Source organism: Amblyraja radiata, chromosome 37 (genome assembly GCF_010909765.2).
Source record: "Amblyraja radiata isolate CabotCenter1 chromosome 37, sAmbRad1.1.pri, whole genome shotgun sequence".
NCBI classification, from domain to species: domain Eukaryota; kingdom Metazoa; phylum Chordata; class Chondrichthyes; order Rajiformes; family Rajidae; genus Amblyraja; species Amblyraja radiata.
Window position 1 is genome coordinate 1,312,178 of NC_045992.1, and position 27,062 is coordinate 1,339,239.

At 44.9% G+C, this 27,062-nt stretch overlaps 1 protein-coding gene across 1 annotated transcript in view; it reads right to left on the reverse strand.

The window, feature by feature from the left end:
* Positions 1–27,062, reverse strand: part of wdfy4 (WDFY family member 4) — a 122,553-nt gene that overhangs the window by 60,112 nt on the left and 35,379 nt on the right. Inside the window, 17 exon segments of the mRNA XM_033012481.1 lie at positions 1,606–1,736; positions 2,292–2,483; positions 4,573–4,688; positions 5,457–5,695; positions 7,388–7,545; positions 8,902–9,028; positions 10,879–11,043; positions 11,711–11,881; positions 13,147–13,287; positions 15,004–15,173; positions 15,923–16,128; positions 16,219–16,318; positions 16,416–16,507; positions 17,184–17,345; positions 18,873–18,943; positions 20,795–20,947; positions 22,881–23,071. Coding sequence (XP_032868372.1) covers positions 1,606–1,736; positions 2,292–2,483; positions 4,573–4,688; positions 5,457–5,695; positions 7,388–7,545; positions 8,902–9,028; positions 10,879–11,043; positions 11,711–11,881; positions 13,147–13,287; positions 15,004–15,173; positions 15,923–16,128; positions 16,219–16,318; positions 16,416–16,507; positions 17,184–17,345; positions 18,873–18,943; positions 20,795–20,947; positions 22,881–23,071 — 2,585 coding nt within the window.

Sequence of the window (27,062 nt, forward strand, 5' to 3'; positions counted from 1 at the left end):
ATTGAACATACTTGGGAAATGCAAAGGGTTGGAGAGGAACATTATTTGTTGCAGGGGAACTGAGTGTGAATATTATGTTACAATACATTGATGAGGCCACACCTGGAGCATTGTGTGCAGTTTGGGCACCTTGTTGTGGGATGGATGCCATTATGGTGGAAAGAGTGCAGAGAAGATTGATGAGACTGTTGCCAGGATTCAAAGGCCTGAGCTACAGAGAGAGGTTGGGTAGAATCGGACTATTCCTTGGAGCACAGGAGGAAGAAAGGTGATAATATAGAGGTGTGTAAAATCAACTGGGGAATAGATCGTCTCTTCCACAGGGTGGGGGAATCAACAAGAGGTCATAGGTCTAAGGTGAGAGGGCAAGTATTAGAAACATAGAAACATAGGTGCAGGAGTAGGCCATTCGGCCCTTCGAGCCTGCACCGCCATTCAATATGATCATGGCTGATCATCCAACTCAGTATCCTGTACCTGCCTTCTCTCCATACCCCCTGATCCCTTTAGCCACAAGGGCCACATCTAACTCCCTCTTAAATATAGCCAATGAACTGGCCTCAACTACCTTCTGTGGCAGAGAATTCCAGAGATTCACCACTCTCTGTGTGAAAAATGTTTTCCTCATCTCGGTCCTAAAAGATTTCCCCCTTATCCGTAAACTGTGACCCCTTGTTCTGGACTTCCCCAACATCGGAAACAATCTTCCTGCATCTAGCCTGTCCAACCCCTCAAGAATTTTGTAAGTTTCTATAAGATCCCCCCTCAATCTTCTAAATTCTAGCGAGTACAAGCCGAGTCTATCCAGTCTTTCTTCATATGAAAGTCCTGACATCCCAGGAATCAGTCTGGTGAACCTTCTCCGTACTCCCTCTATGGCAAGAATGTCTTTCCTCAGATTAGGAGACCAAAACTGTACGCAATACTCCAGGTGTGGTTGAGGACCACTATTTAATAGGAACATGAGGTGGGACCTTTTCACACACAGAGAGTGCTGGGCATGTGGAACCAGCTGCCAGAGGAGGTAGACACAACATGCTGGAGAAACTCAGCAGGTCAAGCAGCATCGACTTTTTGGGTCGGAACCCTTCTTCAGACTATCGTGACCTTTTCATTCAGACTTTTTCAGACTTCAGCCAGAGGAGGTGGTTGGGGAAGGTATAATAACAACATCTGATGGATACCTGGACAGGTCGATGGTGAGGAAAGGTTTCAGGAATTTCCATCATTTAAGACCTCCCCATCTTAGAACCCCAGAGGTCTACAACAGAGGCAGCCAAGCCGGTGTGATACAGTCAGTAGGAGAGAGGGAAGGTGTAAGAAGCACCTGAGAAAGAAGGGATTAGATGACTACACTAATAGACAGATAAAGATATGCTGGAGAATGGTGCTGGCATGAACTAATTTTCCCCTCTTCAGATGCTGCTTGACTTGCTGTGTACATTTCCCGTTCATTATTTTATAATTCCAGCAGCTGTGGAATTCTGCGGCTGCGCTGGAAATACAGGCGGAGGATTCGAGGAAAGGGAGAAGTTTCAGCAAGCAGTGGCCAGGCTGCACAAGTACTGCACAAATGCAGCAGGAAACACATGTGGAATCTGTTACCTTGACAGTCACATCGTCGGGTTCTCTTGAAAGACGCTTTCCCACTAAACGCACGGCCGTCGACAGGCTCTCAGAGAACCATTCCGTTTTGTTCTGCTGAAGCTGTCCTGAGATATTCTTCTTCTCCGAAGCTGAGGAACAGAAGCAGATTCTGATTGAGGAGCAGCGTGCAACCTTCAGCAATTACCCTTGAATCAATGCTCGGTAGTTCAGTTCCATTCAGTTCATTGTCCAAGGTCCAGTGAAAAGCTTTTGTTGCGTGCTAACCAGTCAGCGGAAAGACAATACATGTTTACAATCGAGCCATTCGCAGTGTACAGATACACGATAAAGGGAATAACGTTTAGTGCAAGGTAAAGCCAGCAAAGTTCGATCAAAGTCTGATCCATTAGATTTAGATTTGGAGATGCAGCGTTGAAACAAGCCCTTCAGCTCAGCAGGTCTATGCCGACCAACAATCACCCATTCACACTAGTTCTATCCTACACTTGGTGTTCATGTGCGGGGATCGCTGGTCAGAGTGGACTCAGTGGGACGAAGGGTTGGTTTCCACGCTGTATCTCTAAACTAAATGTACAGACAGAGTAGATGAGTTTGATGGTATCATGTCCAGCACAGATATTGTGGGCTGAATGGCCTGTTCCATGTACTGTACTGTACTATGTAGTGTGGTGTCAGGCACTGACCTATATATTGAAGCCATGCCTTGGATGCCGATTCTTCCCATAGGGGGGAGACTTCAGATATGCCAACCACCTTCTCACTGGCCGCCTGTTTGACAGAGAGGTCTATCTTGTAGTAGTCCTCCAGTGTTGGTCTTCTCTGTGTCATGAGACGATTCCACACCCAGTCAACCAGATCGAAGACTTCTCTTTGAGCTTTAAATTTCAAGCACATTTATTGATTTTTTAAAGAGATAAATTGGTTCAACACAGAAGCTGGACTGAAACCCGAGCTCAGGATTGGATGAATAACTACGCCTTATAAGCTACGAACCCATCTCCAAAACTGTTACTGGTCATTTTCTTTGTTTTTTCTGTCTCTCCTTTTTTTTCTTCCTCTATCCCTTCCTTTCTATTAGTTTATAGATCTCTCTTTTCAGTTCTATCTTTTAAAACATTCTATAAACAGAGCAGAAGTTTTGTATGAATGTAATTGATAAACGAACCGTGTTGCTGTTTACGCTTCTAATTAAAATATATTTAAAAAATTTAAAAAATTTAAAAATTTCAAGCACAGAAAATGTTCGATGTGAAAACCTACTGAGGTCACTACCTCTACCGATTACAATCACCGATTACAATCGAAACTGTCCCCATAGTTCATAACATTAAACTTGGCTTTATAAGCAACGGAAATATTCACCGCAACACTATGAACAAGATAAATATTTCCCTGGAAAGTCATTGCTGAATGTTTTAAGTCGGGCAAATTGTAAATCAAGTCAACGGAAGAATCGAGAATATATTAGTTTGTTGAATTCATTGTGTGTGTTTTCTAAATGATGTGGGCTCTTCAAAGCAACACTGGGGATAGACAAGGTTGACGGTAGATAAAAATGCTGGAGAAACTCAGCGGGTGCGGCAGCATCTATGGAGCGAAGGAAATAGGCAACGTTGCCATAGATGCTGCCACACCCGCTGAGTTTCTCCAGCATTTTATCTACCTTCGATTTTCCAGCATCTGCAGTTCCTTCTTAAACGTAAGCATGGTTGACCCAGACTCCACTCAACCAGTAGGTGCCTCTGTGGCTGGACCTTCTCGTGAGTCTGCCGGCAGTGACAGGGTGTATGCAAAACCAACATGGGGTGAAGGTGCCACACAACTACAGCACTGGTAGAGGTGGCCGTCTGTGCACACAAAGTGTTGTCTCCATTTACAGTCATACAGAATGAATGGCCCAACTCCTCCACGCTCACCAAGATGCTCCATCTATCCTGGTCCCTTTTGACCCAACTGACCAATATGCCTCTGAACCTTTCCTATCCATGCACCTGTCCAAATGTAGTTTTAATGTTGTTATAGTGCCTGCCTCATCTAGTACATCTGGCAGCATAAGCATGTTGGGTTAGGTTAGGGAGAGCCTTGTCCACAATGTATGAGTCTATGACTCTATGCTGCCTGACCCGCTGAAAAGCAACAAAGCAATCACAAGTTCTAAACTCAACACCTGAAATCGTATTTAATAACTCTGGATAAAAGTACCCATGGATTCTGTGATGCAACTGCAACAGTCAAATGGAAGTCTATAGAAGCAGATACACACTATACAAGTGGGTACAATTGCAACTTTTAATGGATATTTGGATGGGAAGGATTCTGAGGGCTATGGGCCAAATGCAGGCGTGGGACGTGCCAAGTGGCTGGCAGGAGCAAGGTGGGCCGAAGGGCCTGTTTCTTTGGATCTTTGAGGAAAAGAATCTCAGGATCTTTGAGGAAAAGAACTGGGTATTGATGTCAAGTGTGGCCTCCGTCATTCCGATCCCACCCTGGGGGCCGGCCGTTCATGGCCTCCTCAGTGTCAGCTCCCAACGCCACACTCCCATACCAGCCAACCCCACCATAATGAGGAGTGTCTGACAACAATACTGATATCCGGGCAAGTAAAGGTGAACAATGTCACCTTTACCTGCAACACTCAAATGCTCAAACACTCAACACTTTACTTGCAACACAGAAATTAAAATGCCTGTTGATGACCTAGCAACTGATGCATTAAGGGCACTTGGAGATGTGTTCGACGACTGCGGCGTCATATCAGTGTCGCCAAAAGATTTTGAACATTTCAAAATCCAGCGGCGACAAAAAAATGTCGCGACACTTGAAAAAACATCGCACGTCAATATGTCATCACGCCGGGAATTTGTCGGTGACCTGATACGTCAGTCAATGATGCCGGCAGTCGCCGAAAAAAATCGGCAAGCCCATTAGACTTAGACCTGATGAATTTGAACAGACAATTCTTACCATCATGTATATGCATCGGCTCAAAGGACCCATCATATTGCTCACGGTTTGTTGCCACCTGTAAGTTCCAGGATGCCTTTTTGCTGCTGGTTCCCACTCCAAAGCCATCGGGATAGCTGCAAAATGACCACAAGACTTTGCACAGAGGGGCAGATGCAGCCCAGTCAATCAAACAGACTCCCCACCTTATACTCCATCTGCACTTCATGCTGCATGGATAAACAGCCAACATAATCAAAGTCCCACCCCACCCTGGTCACTCACTCCACTGAGGTACTGTGTGAAAAGCTTTTATTGTTTTGTTGCGAGCTGGCTCCAGTATTTGCCCAGGCTCCGCATGGCTCGGTTTGCCAAGGGTGGCTGCGATATGCCAGCGGGTGTGGCCAGACACCAAGAGATGTCACAGACTGATACAGCGTGGAAACAGGCCCTTTGGCCCAACTTGCCCACACCGGCCAACGTGTCCCCTCTACACTAGTCCCACCAGCCTGCGTTTGGCCCACATCCCTCTAAACCTGTCCTATCCATGTACCTGTCTAAATGTGTCTTAAACACTGCGATAGTCCCTGCCTCAACTACCTCCTCTGCCAGCCCGTTCCATAATCTCACCACCATCTGCGAGAAAAAGTTACCCCTCAGATTCTTACTAAATCCTTCCCCCCCTCACCTTAAACCTGTGTCCTCTGCCCCTCGATTCCCCTTCTCTGGGCAAGAGACTCTGTGCATCTACCCGATCTACTTCAAAGCACTTTACAAATAGATCAGGATTTGCAGACACAAGGCTCAGCACAACTGACAATTTATCTCATCTCAAGATTAAAGTTTCCATTAATGGCTGAACTAAAGTCAAGAAAGTTTCCCCTCAGAGGGAGGGTAACACTTACTTTCCGGTTTTAACCTGACAAAGGCAATGGATGAGGCAAATGGTGAACGACAAACTGGAGTTGAAGGTTGCAAAGATGACGTCCCATTATTCCTGCAGGAACTTCAAGGTACACAGCAACTGCTGCAGGTCCGCAGGTGACTGTCGAGGCCTTGAGAGGCAGTAGAGGACTGCTCTGTTAAGACTGCTGTAAAGGCTGCTCACTACATGGTCCTTCTGCGAGTAAATCAGTTCCATTAACTGAGGGAATGAAGAGAAAGGAAGAAGTAATCAGTCTCCAGTGTTGCATAACATTGCCCACCAGTGTTTACGAAAGAACTGCAGATGCTGGAAAAATCGAAGGTAGACAAAAATGCTGGAGAAACTCAGCGGGTGAGGCAGCATCTATGGAGCGAAGGAATAGGTGACGTTTCGGGTTGTTTCCAGTCTGAAGAAGGGTCTCGACCCGAAACGTCGCCTATTCCTTCGCTACATAGATGCTGCCTCACCCGCTGAGTTTCTCCAGCATTTTTGTCTACCACCAGTGTTTACGTTCATTTTAATATTCTGTATGTTTTAAATATTTCAGCTTATTTTTTTATTTTTTTTGTTTCAATAATTGTTAATTGGATTCATTGATTGAAAGGTACAGCATGGGAACAGGGCGTATGGGCCGTTGTGTGTGTGCGCGGTGACCATCGATCGCCTGTTCACACCAACTCTGTGTTATCCCACCTTCGTATCCACTCCCTGCAGCGACAATTTACAGAGGGCCAATTAACCTACAAACCCGCACGCCTTTGGGATGTGGGAGGGATCCGGAGCACTCAGAGGAATCCCACGCAGTCACAGGGAGAACGTGCAAACTCCACACAGGCAGCACCCGAGGTCAGGATCGAACCGGGGTCTCTGGCACGGTGCGGCAGGCAGCGTAACTACCATCTACACCGTCTATACGTCAGAAACAGTCACAATCATTGACGGGATACATTCATGCAGGGTATGCTCTTAGAAACATAGACAATAGGTGCAGGAGTAGGCCATTCGGCCCTTCGAGCCTGCACCGCCATTCAATATGATCATGGCTGATCATCCAACTCAGTATCCTGTACCTGCCTTCTCTCCATACCCCCTGATCCCTTTAGCCACAAGGGCCACATCTAACTCCCTCTTAAATATAGCCAATGAACTGTGGCCTCAACTACCTTCTGTGGCAGAGAATTCCACAGATTCACCACTCTCTGTGTGAAAAATGTTTTTCTCATCTCGGTCCTAAAGGATTTCCCCCTTATCCTTAAACTGTGACCCCTTGTCCTGGACTTCCCCAACATCGGGAACAATCTTCCTGCATCTAGCCTGTCTAACCTCTTAAGAATTTTGTAAGTTTCTATAAGATCCCCCCTCAATCTTGGCCAACTGTTGAAGTTTTTATAACCATTCAATGGGACGGGAGTTAGTTTTGTGTCCCCACCCGCACAGTGTGCACCCTCCCTCCACCCAACATGTTCCCACTGCCTGAAGCTACATGGTTACGTTCATACGGTCATAAGGAATAGGAGTAGAATTAGGCCATTCGGCCCATCAAGTCTACTCCGCCATTCAATCATGGCTGATCTATCTCTCCCTCCTAACCCCATCCTCCTGCCTTCTCCCCGTAACCTCTGACACCCGTACTAACCAAGTTCAAGCTCAGTCCAGAACTTCCAGACAAGCAAAGGCCACGCAATGAAAACTGCTGGTGTTTGGCAGAATCACAAAATCTACCAAATGCAGTCAGGATACAAACACCGGAAGAAAGAATATAGTGACTTGAGGAAGAACTACTTCAAACAATCTCGGGAAAGTTACTTTGATAAAATAGAGAGCAGGATTAAGGCTGAAGTGAATAATTGCAATGTGATTGGTCTTCAATGGTTTATGCGCAATCTCCTCTCAGCCAGTAAGATGCTGTACCTTACAAATCTGTCTGGTTAGGAAACGAAGGATCTGTTCAGGGTTGACATCAAACATTCTGGCGTACAACTTGTCCACAATCCGTTGGCTGAAATAGGTCATGTTGCCAAATAGCGTGACGAAGCTTCCATCAGCTGTGCCTTGTGTCTTACTCGGACCTACTAAATAATGAAGAAAATATTGGGTATCAATAATAATCCATCAGAGCATAGTTTAATTAACAAGGTTACTCACACATAAAAGATTCTTTAATCCAACTCAAAATGTCTTGATAATAATATATGGGTCAGCTCCATTGCTTGTGTTAGTGGGAGATGGGCAAAATGCCACTTATTTTGCTTGGGTAGTTTACGCCTCAGCGGTATGAACATTGACTTCTCCAATTTCAGGTAGTCCCTGCTTTCTCCCTCCTTCCCCTCCCCTTCCCAGCTCTCCCACAGCCTACTGCCTCCGCCTCTTCCTTTCTTCTTCCCCCCACCTCCACATCAGTCTGAAGAAGGGTCTCGACCCGAAACGTCACCTATTCCTTCAGCTCCATAGATGCTGTCTCACCCGCTGAGTTTCTCCAGCATTTTTGTCTACCTTCGATTTTGCTCCATAGATGCTCTCATCTCGCTGATCAGGAAGAAGGTAAAATAATCTGAAAACCGTGACCTCCAGGTTCAAGACCAGCTTCTTCCCAGCATCTATCAGGATCTTGACCACTGCACAACACTAACCTCAGCAACTGTGACCTTCTATGGACTGTGTCTTTGCTTTCACTACAGACTTCAGGTTTTTGCATTATTTTGGTTGCATAGTATTACGGTTATTAACATTTATTATTTTTGATTATGATATATTATCTGTGTTATTGGGTTTGCCCACCTGAGAAGTTGCAGCAAGTAAGAATGTCGTTGTTCTCTTGGTGAAACTTGACCATTAAACACTTTCAACTCTTGTCTAAATGTCTTAACAATATTTTCCAATGAAATACTTTCACCGACCATCTTCACTTTGTGAAGTATCAGCAGGGACATTTCATATGTATGTGTCCACCTGAATTTGATTTCACTGTGTGCTTATTTTACAATCAGATTCTGATTTGTTTATTGTCATATGCACCAGGGTGTAATAAAATTCCTTGTTCACATGAGGCTTACTGAGGCATGAGAATAACCTAGTCACAGAGTTAAGTTACACGCAGAAGTGTAAGTAAATCACAAAGTCACTTAATACTTAATGTAAATATTAATACATTGATATATATTTAATATTTACTATATAATAATACTGTATTATTCCTTACAGTAATAATAAATAAATACTTGAATCTGTGGAATTCTCTGCCACAGAAGGCATTGCAGGCCAATTCACTGGATGTTTTCTAGAGAGAGTTAGATTTAGCTCTTAGGGCTAACGGAATATGGGGAGATGAGCAGGGCTTGGTCTGGTTCACTACACAGACGGCAGCATTTGGTTACTCAATCAAAAGCTGGTAATGAAGGAATGTCTAGGCTCTGCCTGTGACTGACCATCTCTGACCATGGGCTTGATCATTGGATATGCCTCGGTTATGTTGCGCAGTATGTCCATGATGAAGAGTAACATTGCCGTCTGGAATGACTTCCTCTGCTCTTCAGTTGCATTTGCTGGTGAGCTCTGCAACAAAGGAAAGTCACACATTGTAAAGGTGTAGGAATCGTATTAGGAAACAGCTTATACAAAATAACCTGCAGCCAAACACAACTGCATGTCGAAAGCTTTCTTGTAATACTTACAGTATGTTTCACCACTCTCATAGATTCCAAATCACTGAGAATAATTGGTGGGCATCATTTCCACCCAATGTGCAGAACTCTTTTCTGTGGGGAATATTAGGGTTCCTCTCTTTTTACTTTGGAGAATCTGTAGTTCGGGTGTGTGATGATGTGTTTCTTTGTCTGTGTATGTGGAGGGGTTGGCACAGGAGGCCTGACTTTGACCATCGTGGAAGGATAGATGTTTCTTCCCACCATATCAAGGACTTAGAAAAGAATTCTTAAAATACTTGACAATGATCTTATAGAGGTGTATGTGATCTTACGGAGGTGTACAAAATCATGCGATGAATATATCGGGTAGATGCACAGAGTCTCTTGCCCAGGGTAGGGAAATCGAGGACCAGACGACATTGGTTTAATATGAAGGGGAAAAGATTTAATTGGAATTTGATGGGTAACTTTTTCACACAGAGGATGGCGGGTGTATTGAACGAGCTGCTGGAGGAGATAGTTTTGGCAGGGACTAACCCAACGTTTAAGAAACAGATTGACAGGTGCATTGTAGATGGGATATGTTGGTCGGTGCGGGCAAGTTCTGCCGACGGGCATGTGTCCACGCTGTATCACCATATGATTCTAATAAAGGGCAATGGAATTGGTTGGGGAAAGTCTAATATTGGTCTGTGTAATCCATTCCTCTTACAATTTCCTATGTCCTTAATAACAAGCCCAATATAATACTGCAAATGGACAATAAAATAATATCCACCACAATAAGAAAAATCAAAATAACAATAACATGACAATGATAAACTAAACTAAACCACAATATCAGTCGTAGACCAGTACTCTATCAGTAAAAGTATATATCTGTAATGCAACAACATTCATGCCAGATACAAAACCCATATCCCTCCAAGTCTGGGTGGCAAAGCACTAGAGTTGCTGCCTTACAGTGCCTGAGACCCAGGTTCAATTCTGGCTATGGGTGCTGTCTGTTCGGACTTTGTACATTTCCCCCGTGACCACGTGGATTTTCCCCGGGTGCTCCAGTTTCCTCCAACATTCCAAAGACATTCAGGTTTGTAGGTTAATCGATTTCTGTAAATTGCTCCCAATGTGAACGATAGATATGCTTCTTCACACTAAACCCATTCCTTCTTTCCAGAGATGCTGCCTGCCCCAATAGACAATAGACAATAGGTGCAGGAGGAGGCCATTCAGCCCTTCAAGCCAGCACCGCCATTCAATGTGATCATGGCTGATCATCCACAATCAGTGCCCCGTTCCTGCCTTCTCCCCATATCCCCTGACTCCGCTATCTTCAAGAGCCCTATCTAGCTCTCTCTTGAAAGTATTCAGAGAACCGGCCTCCACCACCCTCTGAGGCAGAGAATTCCACAGACTCACAACTCTCTGTGTGAAGACGTTTTTCCTCATCTCCGTTCTAAATGGCTTACCCCTTATTCTTAAACTGTGGCCTTTGGTTCTGGACTCCCCCAACATCGGGAACATGTTTCCTGCCTCTAGCGTGTCCAAACCCTTAATAATCTTATATATTTCAATGAGATATCCTCTCATCCTTCTAAACTCCAGAGTGTACAAGCCCAGCCGCTCCATTCTCTCAGCATATGACAGTCCCGCCATCCCTTGTGAACCTACGCTGCACTCCCTCAATATCAAGGTCCCACTGAGTTACTCCAGTAGTTTGTGTCTATGTCTTTATCTAAACAAAGAGCAGATACCCACCTCGACAAGTATCTCCACCGGATGCAACAGTTTGTTTGCAGGTGTGTTCAACAAGCTGTCCAAAAGGAGAGTGTGAATGAATTCCGTCACTTGCTTCTGGGCGGGGTGGAGCTGAGTCTCAGCGTTACAGCTTGGCTTCTCCTGCACTAGCAGTCCCCAATCAGCCTGACCAAGGGGGGGGGATGCAAACAAAAAGGCAATTGCTACAACATCACAGTTTGTTTTACCAGGAATAACTTCTCCCTCACCGGCATCACATTAGTGAAACGTACAGAATAGTGAAAGGTTTGGATTGAGTGGATGTGGGGAGGATGTTTCCACGAGTGGGAGAGTCTAGGACTAGAGGGCACAGCCTCAGAATTAAAGGACGTTCTTTTAGGAAGGAGATGAGGAGAAATTTCTTTAGTCAGAGGGTGGTGAATCTGTGGAATTATTTTATCCACTGGCCAAGTCAATGGATATATTTGAGGCAGAGATGGATAGATTCTTGATTAGTGCGGGTGTCAGAGGTTATGGTGAGAAGGCAGGAGAATGGGGTTAGGAGGAAGAGATAGATCAGCCGTGATTGAAAGGCGGAGTAGACGCGATGGGCCGAATGGCCTGATTCTACTCCTATCACATGACCTGCGCTTTCCCTGAAGCAGCACCAGCATTATAATGCATGTCAACTATAACGCTGTAACATTATATTCTACACTGTTATTTTACTCTTTGTGCTGCTAGGCGGCACTTTGAGGTTCAGTTTGAGGTTCATTTGTAATATTTAAATGGGATGTGTCAAAACGGCGGGACGTACATTTGCGTGAAGTGACTAAGCTGCATGAACTCATACCGTGTGATGAGGGGGTTGATCCACATGGAATGCAGCAGCAGCCAATGCCTGCAGGAACTCTGGTGACTTCCAGAGAGGGTCACTGGAGAACATGTGGTAAGCATGGGTGAAGAACCGTATCACGCTGCCTGGGTAGGTGATGTCCCACGAGCTGTCACTTCCTGAGGGAGGCTGGGAGAACAAAACCTATTACTGTTTGAACCAGACCACTGTAAATAGCTAGCGACCTCTACTGCAGTCAGCATTCTTCTACATTCAAGCTGCTATACAGAGCAACCTGTTAATGGTTTACTCAACAATATGTCAGGGATAGAGCAAAAAATGGTGGAAACACTCAGCAGGTCGGTCAGCATCTGTGGAGAGAGAAATGGAGTTAATGTTTCAGGTAGAAATATTTCTCCCGGAGCTCCGGATTCCCCACACACTCCAAAGACGTACAGACGTACACTTGAACTTGAACTTGGTTTGAGGGCTAATTGGCTTGATAAAAATTGTAAATTGTCCCCAGTCTGGGGAGGATAGTGTTAGTGTGCAGGGATCGCTGGTCGGCGCGGACTCGGTGGGCTGTAGCGCCCGCTTCTGAGCGGTCCCTATAAACAAAAATAAATGAAACTACACGACTTCCGTTTCCACCTAATACAAATGAAACTCATAAAAGCAATGGACATCAAGTTGATCTGCCTGCTGTTGTGTAGAATGTCCACATCTGGTACTCTGCTGGTTCAGGGTGATTTCCTGATTCTTTACACCCTGATACACAAAATGCTGGAGTAACTCAGCAGGACAGGCAGCATCTCTGGATAGAAGGAATGGGTGACGTTTCAGGTCGAGACCCTTCTTCACACATTCATATTAATGGTTGTTCTGATGTACCAACTTGACGCCCGATTCCTCGGGCAATGATCTTGTTAGTGCTAAAATATGACGTATGTTCCAGTAAATGCTCAATGATCTTCCATGCTGATCCATCTGGTTTCTACATGTACTACTGAATGCCTTCTTCAGAGTCAGGGACAGGGTTCAGAGTCTAAAGAAGGGTCTCGATCCGAAACGTCACCCATTCCTTCTCTTCAGAGATGCTGCCTATCCTGCTCAGTTAAGGGCCTGTCGCACTTTCATGACCTAATTCACGACCTCTGCCGAGTTTGCCCTTGACTCATACTCGCAGCATGGTCGTCACGAGGTCGTAGGTAAGTCGTAGCAGGCCGTGATGCTAGTCGTAGGTACTCGTGACATCAAGTTGGTCGGGGTGTTTTTCTAGCCTGATGAAAAATGTCCACGAGTAAAAAAGGTTGTGAATTAGTTTGTGAAAGTGGGACAGGCCCTTACTCCATCATGTTGTGTCTATCTTCTGTGTAAACCAGCATCTGCAGTTCCTTCCTACACTTTACACCACGATGTTTGAAGCATATTTGAACAAAGGAGAGTTTCCTTACCAGGTTCAATATGGCTCTCATCATCCTCAGCAGCATCAAAGCAGCTTCAATGCACAATCCAGGAGGGAGTTTCGTCGACTTTTCTCTTGGATTAGGTCTGACTTGTTCAAGAAGCCAAGAAATCATTGTGTCAAGGTCCACCTAGAAAATAAATCCTGGTTTAAATACACATTCCGTGGATCTGCACTGGAGATCGATCTGCTCTCGTGGCTTTGATCGACGCTGCGACATTCAATCATAGAGGTCATCGTAACGACCAATCTCTTTCATTAACAATAATTATGGGCATTAAGTTGTGAAAATCACCACAATTTTTCACATTTCGACCACTTGTCCCTGCTGTGACATGGAATACATTTCTCAACATCCCCATAGAGTCATAGAGTGATAATAGACGATAGACAATAGGTGCAGGAGTAGGCCATTCGGCCCTTCGAGCCAGCACCGCCATTCAATGTGATCATGGCTGATCATCCCCAATCAGTACCCCGTTCCTGCCTTCTCCCCATATCCCCTGACTCCGCTATCTTTAAGAGCCCTATCCAGCTCTCACTTGAAAGTATCCAGAGAACCTGCCTCCACCGCCCTCTGAGGCAGAGAAGACTGTGGAGGCCAAGTCAATGAATATTTTTAAGGCAGAGATAGATAGATTCTTGATCAGTGCGGGTTTCAGGGGTTATGGGGAGAAGGCAGGAGAATTAGGTTAGGAGGGAGATAAATCAGCCATGATTGAATGGCGGAGTAGACTTGATGGGCCGAATGGCCTAATTCTACACCTATTCCTCATGACATCATGTAAACAGATTATCGCTTGCTTACCCCTGCTGAATGTGAGACTTTGTGCGATAATTAGTTACATAATTCCCATCATCCTTACAGTGAGTGCCCTTCAGAAGCAATGCATCAGCTATCAAGTGGTTTAGATAAGCCACAGATGTGAGCATCTGTTTGAAGAAGGGTCTCAACCAGAAACATCACCTACCCATGTTCTGCAGAAGCTGCCTGACCCAGTGAGTTACTCCAGCATTTTGTGTCTATTAACAAAGTAGGTCGGCACAGTGGCTATTATCTACCTCCTTGGTGACCTTCGGACTATCCTTGATCAGACTTTGCTGGCTTTACCTTGCACGAAACGTTATTCCCTTATCATGTATCTGTACACTGTAAAAGACTTGATTGTAATCATGTATTGTCTTTCTGCTGCCTTGATAGCACGCAACAAAAGCTTTTCACTGTACCTCGGTATACGTGACAATAAACTAAACTGCAACAGTAGACTTGCTGCCCTACAGCACCAGAGACCCTGGTTCGATCCTGACAATGAGTGGCATCTGTACAGAGTTTGTACGTTCTCCCTGGGACCGCGTGGGTTTCCTCCAGGTGCTCCGTTTTCCTCCCAAACTCCAAAGACGTGCTTCTGTAAAATTGCCCCTAGTGGGTAGTGTCTTGTGTTCTGTGTCTTGTGTCTACTGTTTGTGGGTAAGTGTGTCTGTTTAGTGTTCAGCCATGAGCGAGTGGCGGTGCGGGCTCGACGCACCTGGTGGTCTACTCTCGCACCTACTTTCTATGTTTCTATGTTTCTATGGGCGATAAATGTATGGGCGATAAATGGTCAGCGCGGACTAATTGGTCTGAAGGGTCTGTTTCCACGCTGTATCTCCAAACTAAACAGCATCTGTGGTTCCTTGTTTCTACATTTTGAGCATGCCACTTCCTTCGTTCTTCCTGTTGAAGTTGTGCGTTGGACTTTTGTATCTCAGCAACGGCATCAAATGCGGGCGTGTGAACCGTCTGAAAGTGGCAACAACAAACAACAAACATGGCAAGGTTCACTTTGTACAGTCAGCAAGACCTTACCTCCCAGACTTCTGGCATCTCAACAAGTGGCTTCTGTAAGAGCAATGCAGCCAGGATAATGTGGATCTGAGGTATGGCCATGTGCCGATTCAGAAAGATTTGAGTCATTTCCAATCCGGGTATTATGCGCGGTGACTTACTACAGGCAGGCATGCAAGATTTTATATTGTCTACAACAACAAATCAAAAGCAAGAATTCATTTTGGTTTTCTGGAGAGGGTTTTTTAAACTGCATAATATTTTTGATCATTTACATTGTTTATTGAACTCGACATTGTACTTACAACAAAAGCATTAAATGAATGGGGCGCAATGGGGATTACATTTTTACACAAAGGATGGCGGGTGTACGGAGGAGGTAGTTGAGATGTTTGTGAAACATTTAGACAGGGACATGGATAGGATAGGTTTAAAGGGATATGGGCCAAAAGCAGGCAGGTGGTACTAGTGTAGATGGGGCATGTTGGTTAGCATTGGCAAGTTGGGCCAAAGGGCCATATGACTCTATGATTGAATGGGGGAGTAGACTCGATGGGCTGAATGGTGCAATTCTGTGCCTATGTTGTATGGTAATATGGAACGGAACCTCATTGTCCAAATCTGCAGAGAATGAAACAAAATGTACAGAGGAAGAAATTGAATGAAAGACGGAATCTACATGAATAGACGCAAGAGGCACTAAACATTATTCCCTTATCATGAATGAATGAATGAATGAATGAATAAGTTTATTGGCCAAGTGTGTACACGGACACGGAATTTGCCTTGGTGTATCCTGTATCTGTACACTGTAAATGGCTCGATTGTAATCGGGTATTGTCTTTCCGCTGACTGGGTAGCGCGCAACAAAAGCGTTTCACTGTACCTCGGTACACGTGACAATAAACTAAACTGAATGCTCTGGATTTATGGGCATTACCCATTAAGATGTTACAGTCTGCCGTGCTGTTTCCCAGCCAGACGTTTCCTGCCATGCCGTCTCTGAACTTGGCCAGCAGCGCGGGATCGTACAGGAAACTCAGCATCAGTCTGGTGCTCAGGATCACCGTGGTCGGGTGGAGATGATCTTGCATGAAGAGAAAGAACCAATCTGGCCCCAGCGATGTGAACATTTTCTCCCGATCTCTGCTGGAAACAACATGGGGGGGAAAAGAGAGCATTTAGTTTGGTGGTGAGCAGTTTTAAACATGAATACATTTCCAAAGGGACAACTACCTTGCACTGAGGGTGGGGTGACCAACACACGAGACATCCAGCAGCATCTTCAACAGCTGATTTCTTAACCATATCGTTCTTCCACTAACTTGATTTATGACTTCAAATGACAAGGGAAGTGAGAGGGAGGGAGACTGTGTTTAGTAATGGACATACTTTCACATACAATTCTGTGGAATAAGTTAGAAAAGTCTCACCATCTATTGAAGTATCGGAAACTCTCTCCAGTGAAATAAAGGTCTCATTCATCGACGCTGGAGGCAATGTGTAGGTGAGAAATAGGCCAATCCTTTAACACAGAATATTCAATATTTCAATTGTAATTAACATTCAAGTGTGTCTCTATTTATGCTACTATTTCATCACAATGTATGTTAGTCGTTTCACTGGCAGCCAAAAAATAACATTGCCGTGACTAGTGAGAGGTGTTTCACAGTGGTACGTCAAATAAGGAGATATGAATGACAAGATTGTTTTGAAAGAATGATTCCTAATTAAGGGCAGCACAGTGGTGCAGTACCGCCCAGCTCCAGAGCCCCGGGTTCAATCCTGCCATTGGTGTGCTGTCTGTGTGGAGTTTGCACGTTCTCCTTGTGACTATGTAGGGTTCCTCCGGGTGCTCCGGTTTCCTCCCACATCCCAAAGATTTGTGGGTTTGTAGGTAAATTGCCCCCCAGAATGAGACCTTTATTTCACTGGAGAGAGTTTCCCAGTGGGGGGGCAATTTAACTACAAACCCACAAATCTTTGGGATGTGGGAGGAAACCGGAGCGGATGAGAAAGTGCGAAAACATAGAACTAGTGTGAACGGGTGATCGATGGTCAGCGTGGACACGGTGGGCCGAAGGGCCTGGTCCCGTGCTGTGTCTCTAAACCAAGACGATTTTGATCTGACCGAAATAAAACATTCATACAAAAACAACAAGAGCATAAATTCACAAAGCAAGCAATCCCCGAAACATTACCTGAGAAAATCTGTCAAACTGAAGCAATTTTTCAGCAGATCTGCAAGGATAGTTTGTATGAGATGAACCTTGGTTCTGGTATTGTTTGGGTCATTCAGGAGAAATACAAGTCTCTGTGCCACCTGGAGCCTGTGCATCACTTCTGCATTTCTGCCTCCATCACTGAGGAGAAAGGAGACACATTGTGAAGTTGCTATGCTATAGTTTCAGAAAATTCACTGCACCATTCGGCCATTCCTTGACACTATCCAAACCCCAGGCCATTAGTTACAAGGCAGAAAACTAGAGTCATCCTGATGGTAAGTGTTCAGGGATAAGAACAAAACACAATCAAGAAGCAAGCAAAAGGGTTTAGTTTAGAGATACAGCGCGGAAACAGGCCCTTCAGCCCACCGGATCCGCGCCGACCAGCAATCCCCACACACTAACACTATCCCACACCCACGAGGGACATCTTTTACATTTACCGAGCCAATCAACCTACAAACCTGTACGTCTTTGGTGTGTGGGAGGAAACCGAAGATCTTGGAGAAAATCCACACAGGTCACGGGGAGAACGTACAAACTCCGTACAGACAGCACCCGTAGTCGGGATGGAACCCGGGTCTCCGGCGCTGCATTCGCTGTGAGGCAGCAACTCTACCGCTGCACCACCAAATTATTCAGGACAATATCCTAGAGGATATCTATATGGATTTCAGCAAAGGCATTTGATAAGTGTACTGTATGATGGAACTGCAGATGCCAGATCGGTGCTGGAACCGTTGATGTCTGTGGTTTTAATCATGGATGATAATGTAGAGGATACGAATAGAAAGTTTGTAGATGACACTAAAGTGGGTGATAGTGTGACTGTGTGGGTTTTCTCCGGGTACTTCGGTTTCCTCCCACATTCCAAAGACATGCAGGTTTGTAGGTTAATGGGTTTCTGTGTGAAGGATACAACTAGTGTACAGGTGATCACTGGTCGGTGCGGACTCAGTGGGCCAAAGGGCTTGGTTCCACACGGTATTTTGGGGCCGATGGCACAATGGGCTAAGTGTTCGGCTGGCGACCGGAAGGTAGCCGGTTCGAATCCCGCTTGGAGTGCATACTGTCGTTGTGTCCTTGGGCAAGACACTTCACCCACCTTTGCCTGTGTGTGAATGTGTGTGAATGTGTGTGAGTGATTGGTGGTGGTCGGAGGGGCCGTAGGTGCAGATTGGCAGCCACGCTTCCGTCAGTCTGCCCCAGGGCAGCTGTGGCTACAGAAGTAGCTTACCACCACCGAGTGTGACTGAGGAGTGAATAAATAATGCGATGTAAAGCGCCTTGAGTATTAGAAAGGCGCTATATAAATCCCATCCATTATTATTATTATTATTATTTAAGAAGGAACTGCAGATGCTGGAAAATCGAAGGTAGACAAAAGTGCTGGAGAAACTCAGCGGGTGCAGCAGCATCTATGGAGCGAAGGAAATAGGCAACGTTTCGGGCCGAAACGTTACCTATTTCCTTCGCTCCATAGATGCTGCTGCACCCGCTGAGTTTCTCCAGCACTTTTGTTTCCACACTGTATCTCTAAACTAAACTGTAGATAATTTGATTTAAGAACTTCCATCAGCACATATTAAATCAGTGATTCACTTGCCCAACACAGCAAAACTAAGTTTCATGCAATGACTAAATATCACATTAAAATGCCCTGACCTGCTTTTGAGAAGATCCAGTAAGTGTCTAAGAAGCAGAAGGTCGAGTTTTTCAGGAGCATGCGACCAAATCTGGAAAAAAAATATATCATTCTGTTAATAATTAATAATAATAATACATTTTATTTATGGGCGCCTTTCAAGAGTCTCAAGGACACCTTACAAAGATTTAGCAGGTAGAGGAAAAACATGTAAGGGGACTGAAATAAATAGTAGAGACATGACTAGTACACAAAGTAAAGACAGAATTCAATTCAAAACACAATATGAGGCAATTAATGCACAGATGAAAAGGGAGGGGGACGTGGGGCTAAGGATAGGCAGAGGTGAAGAGATGGGTCTTGAGGCGGGACTGGAAGATGGTGAGGGACACGGAATTGCGGATTAGTTGGGGGAGGGAGTTCCAGAGCCTGGGAGCTGCCCTGGAGAAGGCTCTGTCCCCAAAACTGCGGAGGTTGGACTTGTGGATGGAGAGGAGACCGGCTGATGTGGATCTGAGGGACCGTGAGGGTTGGTAGGGGGAGAGGAGGTCAGTGAGATATGGGGGGGCCAGATGGTGGAGGGCTTTGTAGGTGAGGATCAGGATTTTGTAGGTGATCCGGTGGGAGATGGGAAGCCAGTGAAGTTGTTTGAGGACTGGAGTGATGTGATGTCAGGATTTGGTGTGGGTGATGAGTCGGGCGGCTGCGTTCTGGACCAGTTGGAGTCGGTTGATGTAGGTGGAGCTGATGCCAAGGAGAAGTGAGTTGCAATAGTCCAGTCGGGAGGAGATGAAGGCATGGATGAGTCTTTCAGCAGCGGGAGGTGTGAGAGAGGGTCTGAGTTTGGCGATGTTGCGGAGATGAAAGAAGGAGGTTTTAATGCCATGGCGGATGTGAGGCTCAAGGGAGAGGGTGGAATCAAAGATCACGCCAAGGTTGCGGGCCTGGGGAGATGGGGAGACAGTGGTGCCATCGATGGAGAGAGTGGGGTTATTGATTTTGCTGAGTGTGGGTTTGGAGCCTATGAGGAGGAATTCTGTCTTATCGCTGTTGAGTTTGAGGAAGTTATGTTGCATCCAGGTTTTTATAGCTGAGATGAGCAATCTCCCCCAAGGCCACAAGACTTTGTGAAAAGTTGTGAATGTAGCCCAGTCCATCACATGGACTCATCTCCCCTCCATCGACTCCATCTACACTTCACACTGCCTCAGCAAACACAATCAAGGACCTTTTTCATTCCCTCTTGGACAATGAAGGAGCCGTCGTCTAGGGCAGTGGTTCCCAACCTTTTTTAGCTTGGGATCTTTTAATTTTTCTGTGGCCCCCCCCCCCCCCTGACATTATTAGTGGAAAAAAATACTTCAATATTATAATACCTTCCATAAAAATATCAGTGTCTATTAATTGCACATATATCCTCTTTTATTCTATTCCACAAACATCAAAAATATTTCAACTACTTAGATTAAAATTTATTAGAACTGAAATTTAGGAGGCAATTTAGGAGGTAGCTCTGTGGCCCCCTTCATTGAACCTGTGGCCCCCTAAATCCCAAAGTTTTTCTGTGGCCCCTATGACATTTGCCATGGATGGCCCCAGGTTGGGAATCACTGGTCTAGAGAACGGCTGTGAGGGAGGGGGAAGAACAATGAGGGATTCGGCGAGGAAGTGGTGGAAATAATGATGATAACTACATTTAGACAAGTACATAAACAAGCCGGAGATGGGAGGTTAGAAACTGTGTGCGAGCAGATGGGGGTAATTAAAATTGGCTGGGTTGGCACAGATATAGTGGGCCAAAGGGCCTATTCCTGGCCTGCTCTATGTTCTATAAGAGTGTATTTGCAGATTCCTTGTCATAAACAGAGTCATTATGGCTTCTACCCGCAAGATTCAATGACAAGACGAGCCTTAGCTGACATTATTTTCAAAGTCCATTCACCTCAAAGTCACAAAGCAGGTCCCTGAAAGCAGACTGGTTGTGTATTGTGGACGTTCCTCGGCCCAGTTCCACCGTGCCAACTATGGTGAGGACCAGCTGAAAGATCCTGGCGTTCAGTAGCCGTGCTCTCCGTTTAAGTAGCAGCGCCAACAGCTGTGTGGAATGGGCAGAGTTAAACGTGATCACATTGGCCTTAGCACAACAGGCAGGAGATAAAGTCACAGCACAATGTAACTGTCACAGAGCATCAGAAACTAAAGATTAGAGCTTCACATACACAGCCTTTCATTAAAATGACCTGATAGTCCAACTTTCAATTCTTGAACCATCTTCCTTAAGTTTAGTTTAGAGATACTGCGTGGAAACAGGCCCTTCGGCCCATCGAATCCACGCAGACCAACAATCGCCCGTACACTGGTCTATCCTACAGACTATGGACAATTTACAGAAGCCAATTAACCTACAAACCTGCACATCTTCAGAATATAGGAGGAAACCGGAGCCCCCGGAGAAAGCTCACGTGGTCAGGGGGAGAACGTACAAACTCCGTACAGCCAGCACCCAGAGTTAGGATCGAACCCGGGTCTCTGATGCTGTAAGGCAGCAACTCTACCGCTGCACCACCGTGCCGCCCTCTTTTGAGCCACTGTCCGGCTGTGTTGTTTTAATTATATCACTGAACTTAAATAAGTGAAAAATTCAAATTTATTTTAAAATTGTCAAAAGGAAGTTACAGGAAGCCTTGTAATTATTTCCCTATTTTACCTCGACATTGAAACACATAGAACATTTAGACTTTGTAGTTCAAATAATTTAAATATTTATTTACTGCAAACTAAAAGTGTCCAAGGGCAATTTTTAAGACTGGATTATTTTGCAACAGGAATAACTAGGACATTCTCACAGAAAGGTGCAACTTTTCTATTTGGATTATTTATACGCAAGACTATTCACTAAACATTGGTGCTGAGTTGATATATTTATTTTGATCTATATTGTCTAATTTCGAATCAATACCATGAAGAACCACACAGGAAGCCAATCAAATTGTTCTCCCTGGGTTGAAGCAATTCATTGATTTTGTTCAACTTGAACTACAAAGTATTAAAAATTAGAAGTATTATTAACAGTTGATAATTGTATGTTGTGTAACTAAAGACAATAATCTAACAAATAACAGTATTCTTAAATTGAATGACCCAGACGTCATTTTATTAGCAACATAACTTAATTCCTGACAGCTTAAGTCTAGAAACACACATTGGACTTTGGTGTACAAAATGCATGTTGCAATGGCACGATGGATGGGGTTCGCCAGAACAAATTGGCACCTCCTTGTTTTAAGCAATAATCCTCAGCTAGGGAAAGAGAGATCAGCAATGATTGAATATAGACACAAAAAGCTGGAGTAACTCAGCGGGACAGGCAGCATCTCTGGAGAGAAGGAATGGGTGACGTTTCGGGTCGAGGCTTTTAACCGGGAGTGAACAACAATGTTCGGGAGGCATGACCTTCTCAGACAACTTCTGTTGGCACGTGGAGCTGGCAGGTTGCTGGTGGTATGTGCAGGAAGGAACTGCAGATGCTGGTTTACAATGAAGATAGACACAAAATGCTGGAGGAACTCAACGGGTCACAGATTTACTCCAACATTTGGTGTCCATGGCTAGTGGTGTCATCTTGAACAGGAGGTATGAAGGGGAAATCACAACTTCACAAGGATAAACCATTGTTTGCCATGGACTGTACATGACAAGAAATAGGCAAGAACACTTGAAAATACGAGGAAAATCATACCATGCATTAAATTGTACGCAAGTTGGGGTTCCGTTTTTAGGGAAAGATTCGAATCATCTTTCTTACACTTGACTTCCATGGAAATCATAATTATCCAATATTGGAAAAGTAAATAATCTGACATAATATTTACAAGATTATAGTCAAAAATCAACTGATAACTCAGATTCTAATTGACCTTCAGAATTATTATGAACTTTGAAGATTAATACGTCTTTTAGAATTCAGTAATAACGTTTAACTCGGGCAGCCAATATGGATTTAATCATTTCTAAATTGGTCATTTTACCCTGTAGCCTTTAATACGCTGCATCTCCCTTTCGCAGAGCGTACTGCCATTCAGAACGGAAATCAGAACTTTAATAGCTGCATACATTTCACCATCATCAGACGCCATGGCAACCAGGCCTAATATCACAGCAGGACCACCGAGGAATTGTAAGCAGTTGGCAGCAGGACTGGAAACAAATGTTCTGACTCCTGAAAGATAAACCCAGGCAGTTCAGTGTTCACACATCGCGAGCTTCAAACCCAGAAGTTTAAAGATAAAAGTATGCGGAGGTAAAAAATAAAATGATATAAACACACGGCAGGTCTGGCAGCATCTGCAGAGAAAGACACAAAACATATGTGGATTGGTTGATATAAAGATACAGCTTGTAAATAGGCCCTTCAGCCCATCAAGTCCATGTCGATCATCGATCACCCATCCACACTAGTTCAATGTTATCCCACTTTCACAATGGGGTAGAGGTGACTCGGACGGTACCCTAGCTTATGGAAGGACCGTTCAGAAGCCTGATAACAGAGGGGAAGAAGCTGTTCCTGAGTCTGGTGGTGCGCGCTTTCAAGCTTCTGTATCTTCTGCCGGACGGGAGCGGGGAGAAGAAGGAATAACCGGGGTGGAACTAACTTTAATAGGGAATGAAATGAAAGGATCAGGACCCTTCTTCAGACTGATTGTAGTAGGGGCGAGGAAACAGGAGAGGTGAGAGTGGACAATGCCTGGCAAGTGGACACAGATGAGGGAGATCTTTAATTGGGAGATTGGTGGACGAAGGCCAGAGACAAGGGGACAAATGGGTGTGAGATAAGAAGTGGAATAAGCTTTACATTCCACTCCTCCTCACTCCGTATCTGACATCTTTATTGTCTCCTTGTCACCTCTAGCCTTTGTCACCATCTCCACACATCTGCCACTCACCCCCCTGCCGCCACCTCACGTGTATCCACCCATCACTTGCCACTTTGTCCCAACACCATCTCTCTTTTCCAGCTTTCCCCCTTTACTCACCTTTATAGAGGGGAGGGGGGGGGGGGGGGCACGGTGGCGCAGCGGTAGAGTTGCTGCCTCACAGTGCCAGAGACACGGGTTCGATCCTGACTACGGGTGCTGTCTGTACGGAGTTTGTACGTTCTCCCCGTGACCGCGTGGGTTTTCTACGGGTGCTTCAATTTCCTCCAACATGCCAAAGACGTACAGGTTTGTAGGCTAATTGGCTTTGGTAAAATTGTAAATTGTCCCTAGTGTGTGTGTGTAGGATAGTGTTAGTGTGCGGGAATCGCTGGTCGGTGTGGACTCGGTGGGCCGAAGGGCCTGTTTGTTTCAACGTTGTATCTCTAAAGCTAAAAAACTTTTGTTTTCTTTTCATCTCTAACCTTTATGCACCCATCTGCCATTCAATATCTCCCTCACCCGTATCCATCTATCGCGCGAAGAAGGACACAGAATGCTGGAGTAACTCAGTGGGTCGGGCAGCATCTCTGGAGAAAAGGAATAGGTGATGTTTTGGGTCGAGACCCGTCTTCAGACCTTTGCTCAATCTATCTGTCACTTGCCGAGCCTTGTCCCTCCTCCAGCTTTCTCCCCCCCTCTACTACAATCAATTGTAAGAGGGGTCCCAACCTGAAACGCCACCTGTCCATGTCCTCCAGAGATACTGTTTGACCCGCTGAGTTACTCCAGCATTCTGTGTTCTACACAAGATCTGGCCAGGATGCTCTTGGATCCGGCAGAGTTCAGTTGGAATTTGCTACTTTCTGACTCAGGCTAGAGTGTTACCATTGAGCCAAGTTAGCACTACAGAGCAATATAACTGGAAACATTAATATTAAGGGTGCAATAAATTCATACATGCCAGGATAAAGTATTGATAGACTTTGTTTTTTTAATTAAAGGATTTTCTCAAAAGGGAATAGAACACAGTGTAATTGCTACAATAAAATAAACCTTTTCAGAATATTTCAGCAGAAAGATCTAGAAGGTCTTGATGACTTGTTTATAACAGAATGCTGCCACAGCATGGGGTAAATAATGGTGCTGAAATTAGTCTGTGCAATTTGTCCAGGCCCTCAGCCTTTAGTAGTTCCGCTCATTACAAATTGTATCAAGGGGCCTTTCACTTGCGCTGGGCATTTGGGACCTCGCTTTGTCACCTCATTCTAAAGACAAAGGGAACAATTTCCAAGGACTAATTACAGCAATCAAATAAATAGTAAGGATTATCTTCAAAACAATTCCCTTATCAATCTCTGCAAACTCCTGGGCCCCGTGTCAATCCTTCAGCAAGTCTCTTACACTGACTTATTTGTTGATCCCCTCCACCCATTCCGATGGTGATAATGGGGTCCGCATGGAACCAGTGACAAATTAGCCAAGAATTTGCCAGTTTGGAAGATATGTATCTATACAAATATTAGAAAGCCACAGAAGAGTACATGGTTGGATTTCCCCAGACATGATACAGGAGACATATATAATCATAAGGATTCAAATTATAACAGCAGCATTTTCTTACATAGATTAAAAAAAAGATGTTTAAAAAAGACTTGTATTTACTTAATGGCTTAAGCAGCTCAATATAGATGTTTCAAAATAGTCTAATCATAACTAATCAGGTACAATTTCAAATCAGTCAGCTTAACAACAATCAGCGTGATCAGGGAAGAGATTGAACTTTTTTTGCCTTCCATCACAGTGAGGAATGTGGAGGAGTCACTGTGGTGGATGTTTATGTTAGAATGTATTTTGTGTGATCCGTTGCTTTTTATTCGTATGACTGACTTGGCAAATGAAATTCCTCGTATGTTGCAAAAACATACTTGGCTAATAAAGTATGATTGTGATTGTAATACCAATACTGTCTTACCAACAGGTGTAAGAACCTGTGTAGGAAGGAACTGCAGATGCTGGTTTATACTGAAGATAGACACAAAATGCTGGAGTAACTCAGTGGGGTCAGGTAGCATCACTGGAGAGAAGGAATGGGTGATGTTTTGGGTCAGGATCCTTCTTCAGTCTGATTGCCCTCCAACAGATTGTTAGTTGTTCCAGATTCCAGCATCCATTGGTGTAAATGTCCACATCATTGGCTGTTTGACCATCAGGTGTGCTGCATGTATGCGGTGAAGAGAAGAGACCTGATCCGAAACGTCACCTATCCATGTTCTCCACAGATGCTGCCTGACCCGCTGAGTTACTCCAGCACTCTGTGAAATGTCACCTATCCATGTTCTCCACAGATGCTGCCTGACCCGCTGAGTTACTCCAGCACTCTGTGAAACGTCACCTATCCATGTTCTCCACAGATGCTGCCTGACCCGCTGAGTTACTCCAGCACTCTGTGAAACGTCACCTATCCATGTTCTCCAGAGATAAGGTCATAAGGACATCAGGAATAGGAGCAGAATTAGGCCATTCGGCCCATCAAGTCTACTCCGCCATTCAATCATGGCTGATCTATCTCTCCCTCCTAACCCCATTCTCCTGTCTTCTCCACATAACCTCTGACACCGCTACTAATCAATGCTGCCTGCCTGACCTGCTGAGTTACTCCAGCACTCTGTGAACTGTGACCTATCCAAGTTCTCCACAGATGCTGCCTGACCCACTGAGTTACTCCAGCACTCTGTGAAACGTCACCTATCCATGTTCTCCACAGATGCTGCCTGACCCGCTGAGTTACTCCAGCACTCTGCGTCTATGTTAGCCATAAGAACCTGTTTTGCATTGAATAATATCTTCAGACATTTTTAAACAAAGGGCAGAAGAGTGCTCAGCTGGGCCGCTCATCTGCCAGATGTTTTTACAGATGCTACAATACATGGTGTAAGCTCACACACCCGGTCCCTGTGCCCAGTGTGTGCGGGTCCACGGTCTGTGTGGAGTTTGCACGTTCTCCCTGTTACCACATCCATACTCTGGTTTCCTCCCAAAGACGTGACGAGAAATAAACACAAAGCGTATAACGTAACGTTGTCTGGTAGTGTCGTTCACCAGCTCAATGGGCATTGTGTGTGTGTGTGTCCTCACAGAGAAATTCCTCCCCGCCAACAACAAAAGATGTAACGAAGAACACATGGATTGAGGCTAATTGGCCCCTAGTGTGTGGAGTGGATGTGAAGGGGGACAACATAGGATGAATGTGAGCGATGGTGTAACCATGCTGTGTCTCTAAACTAAACTAAACTA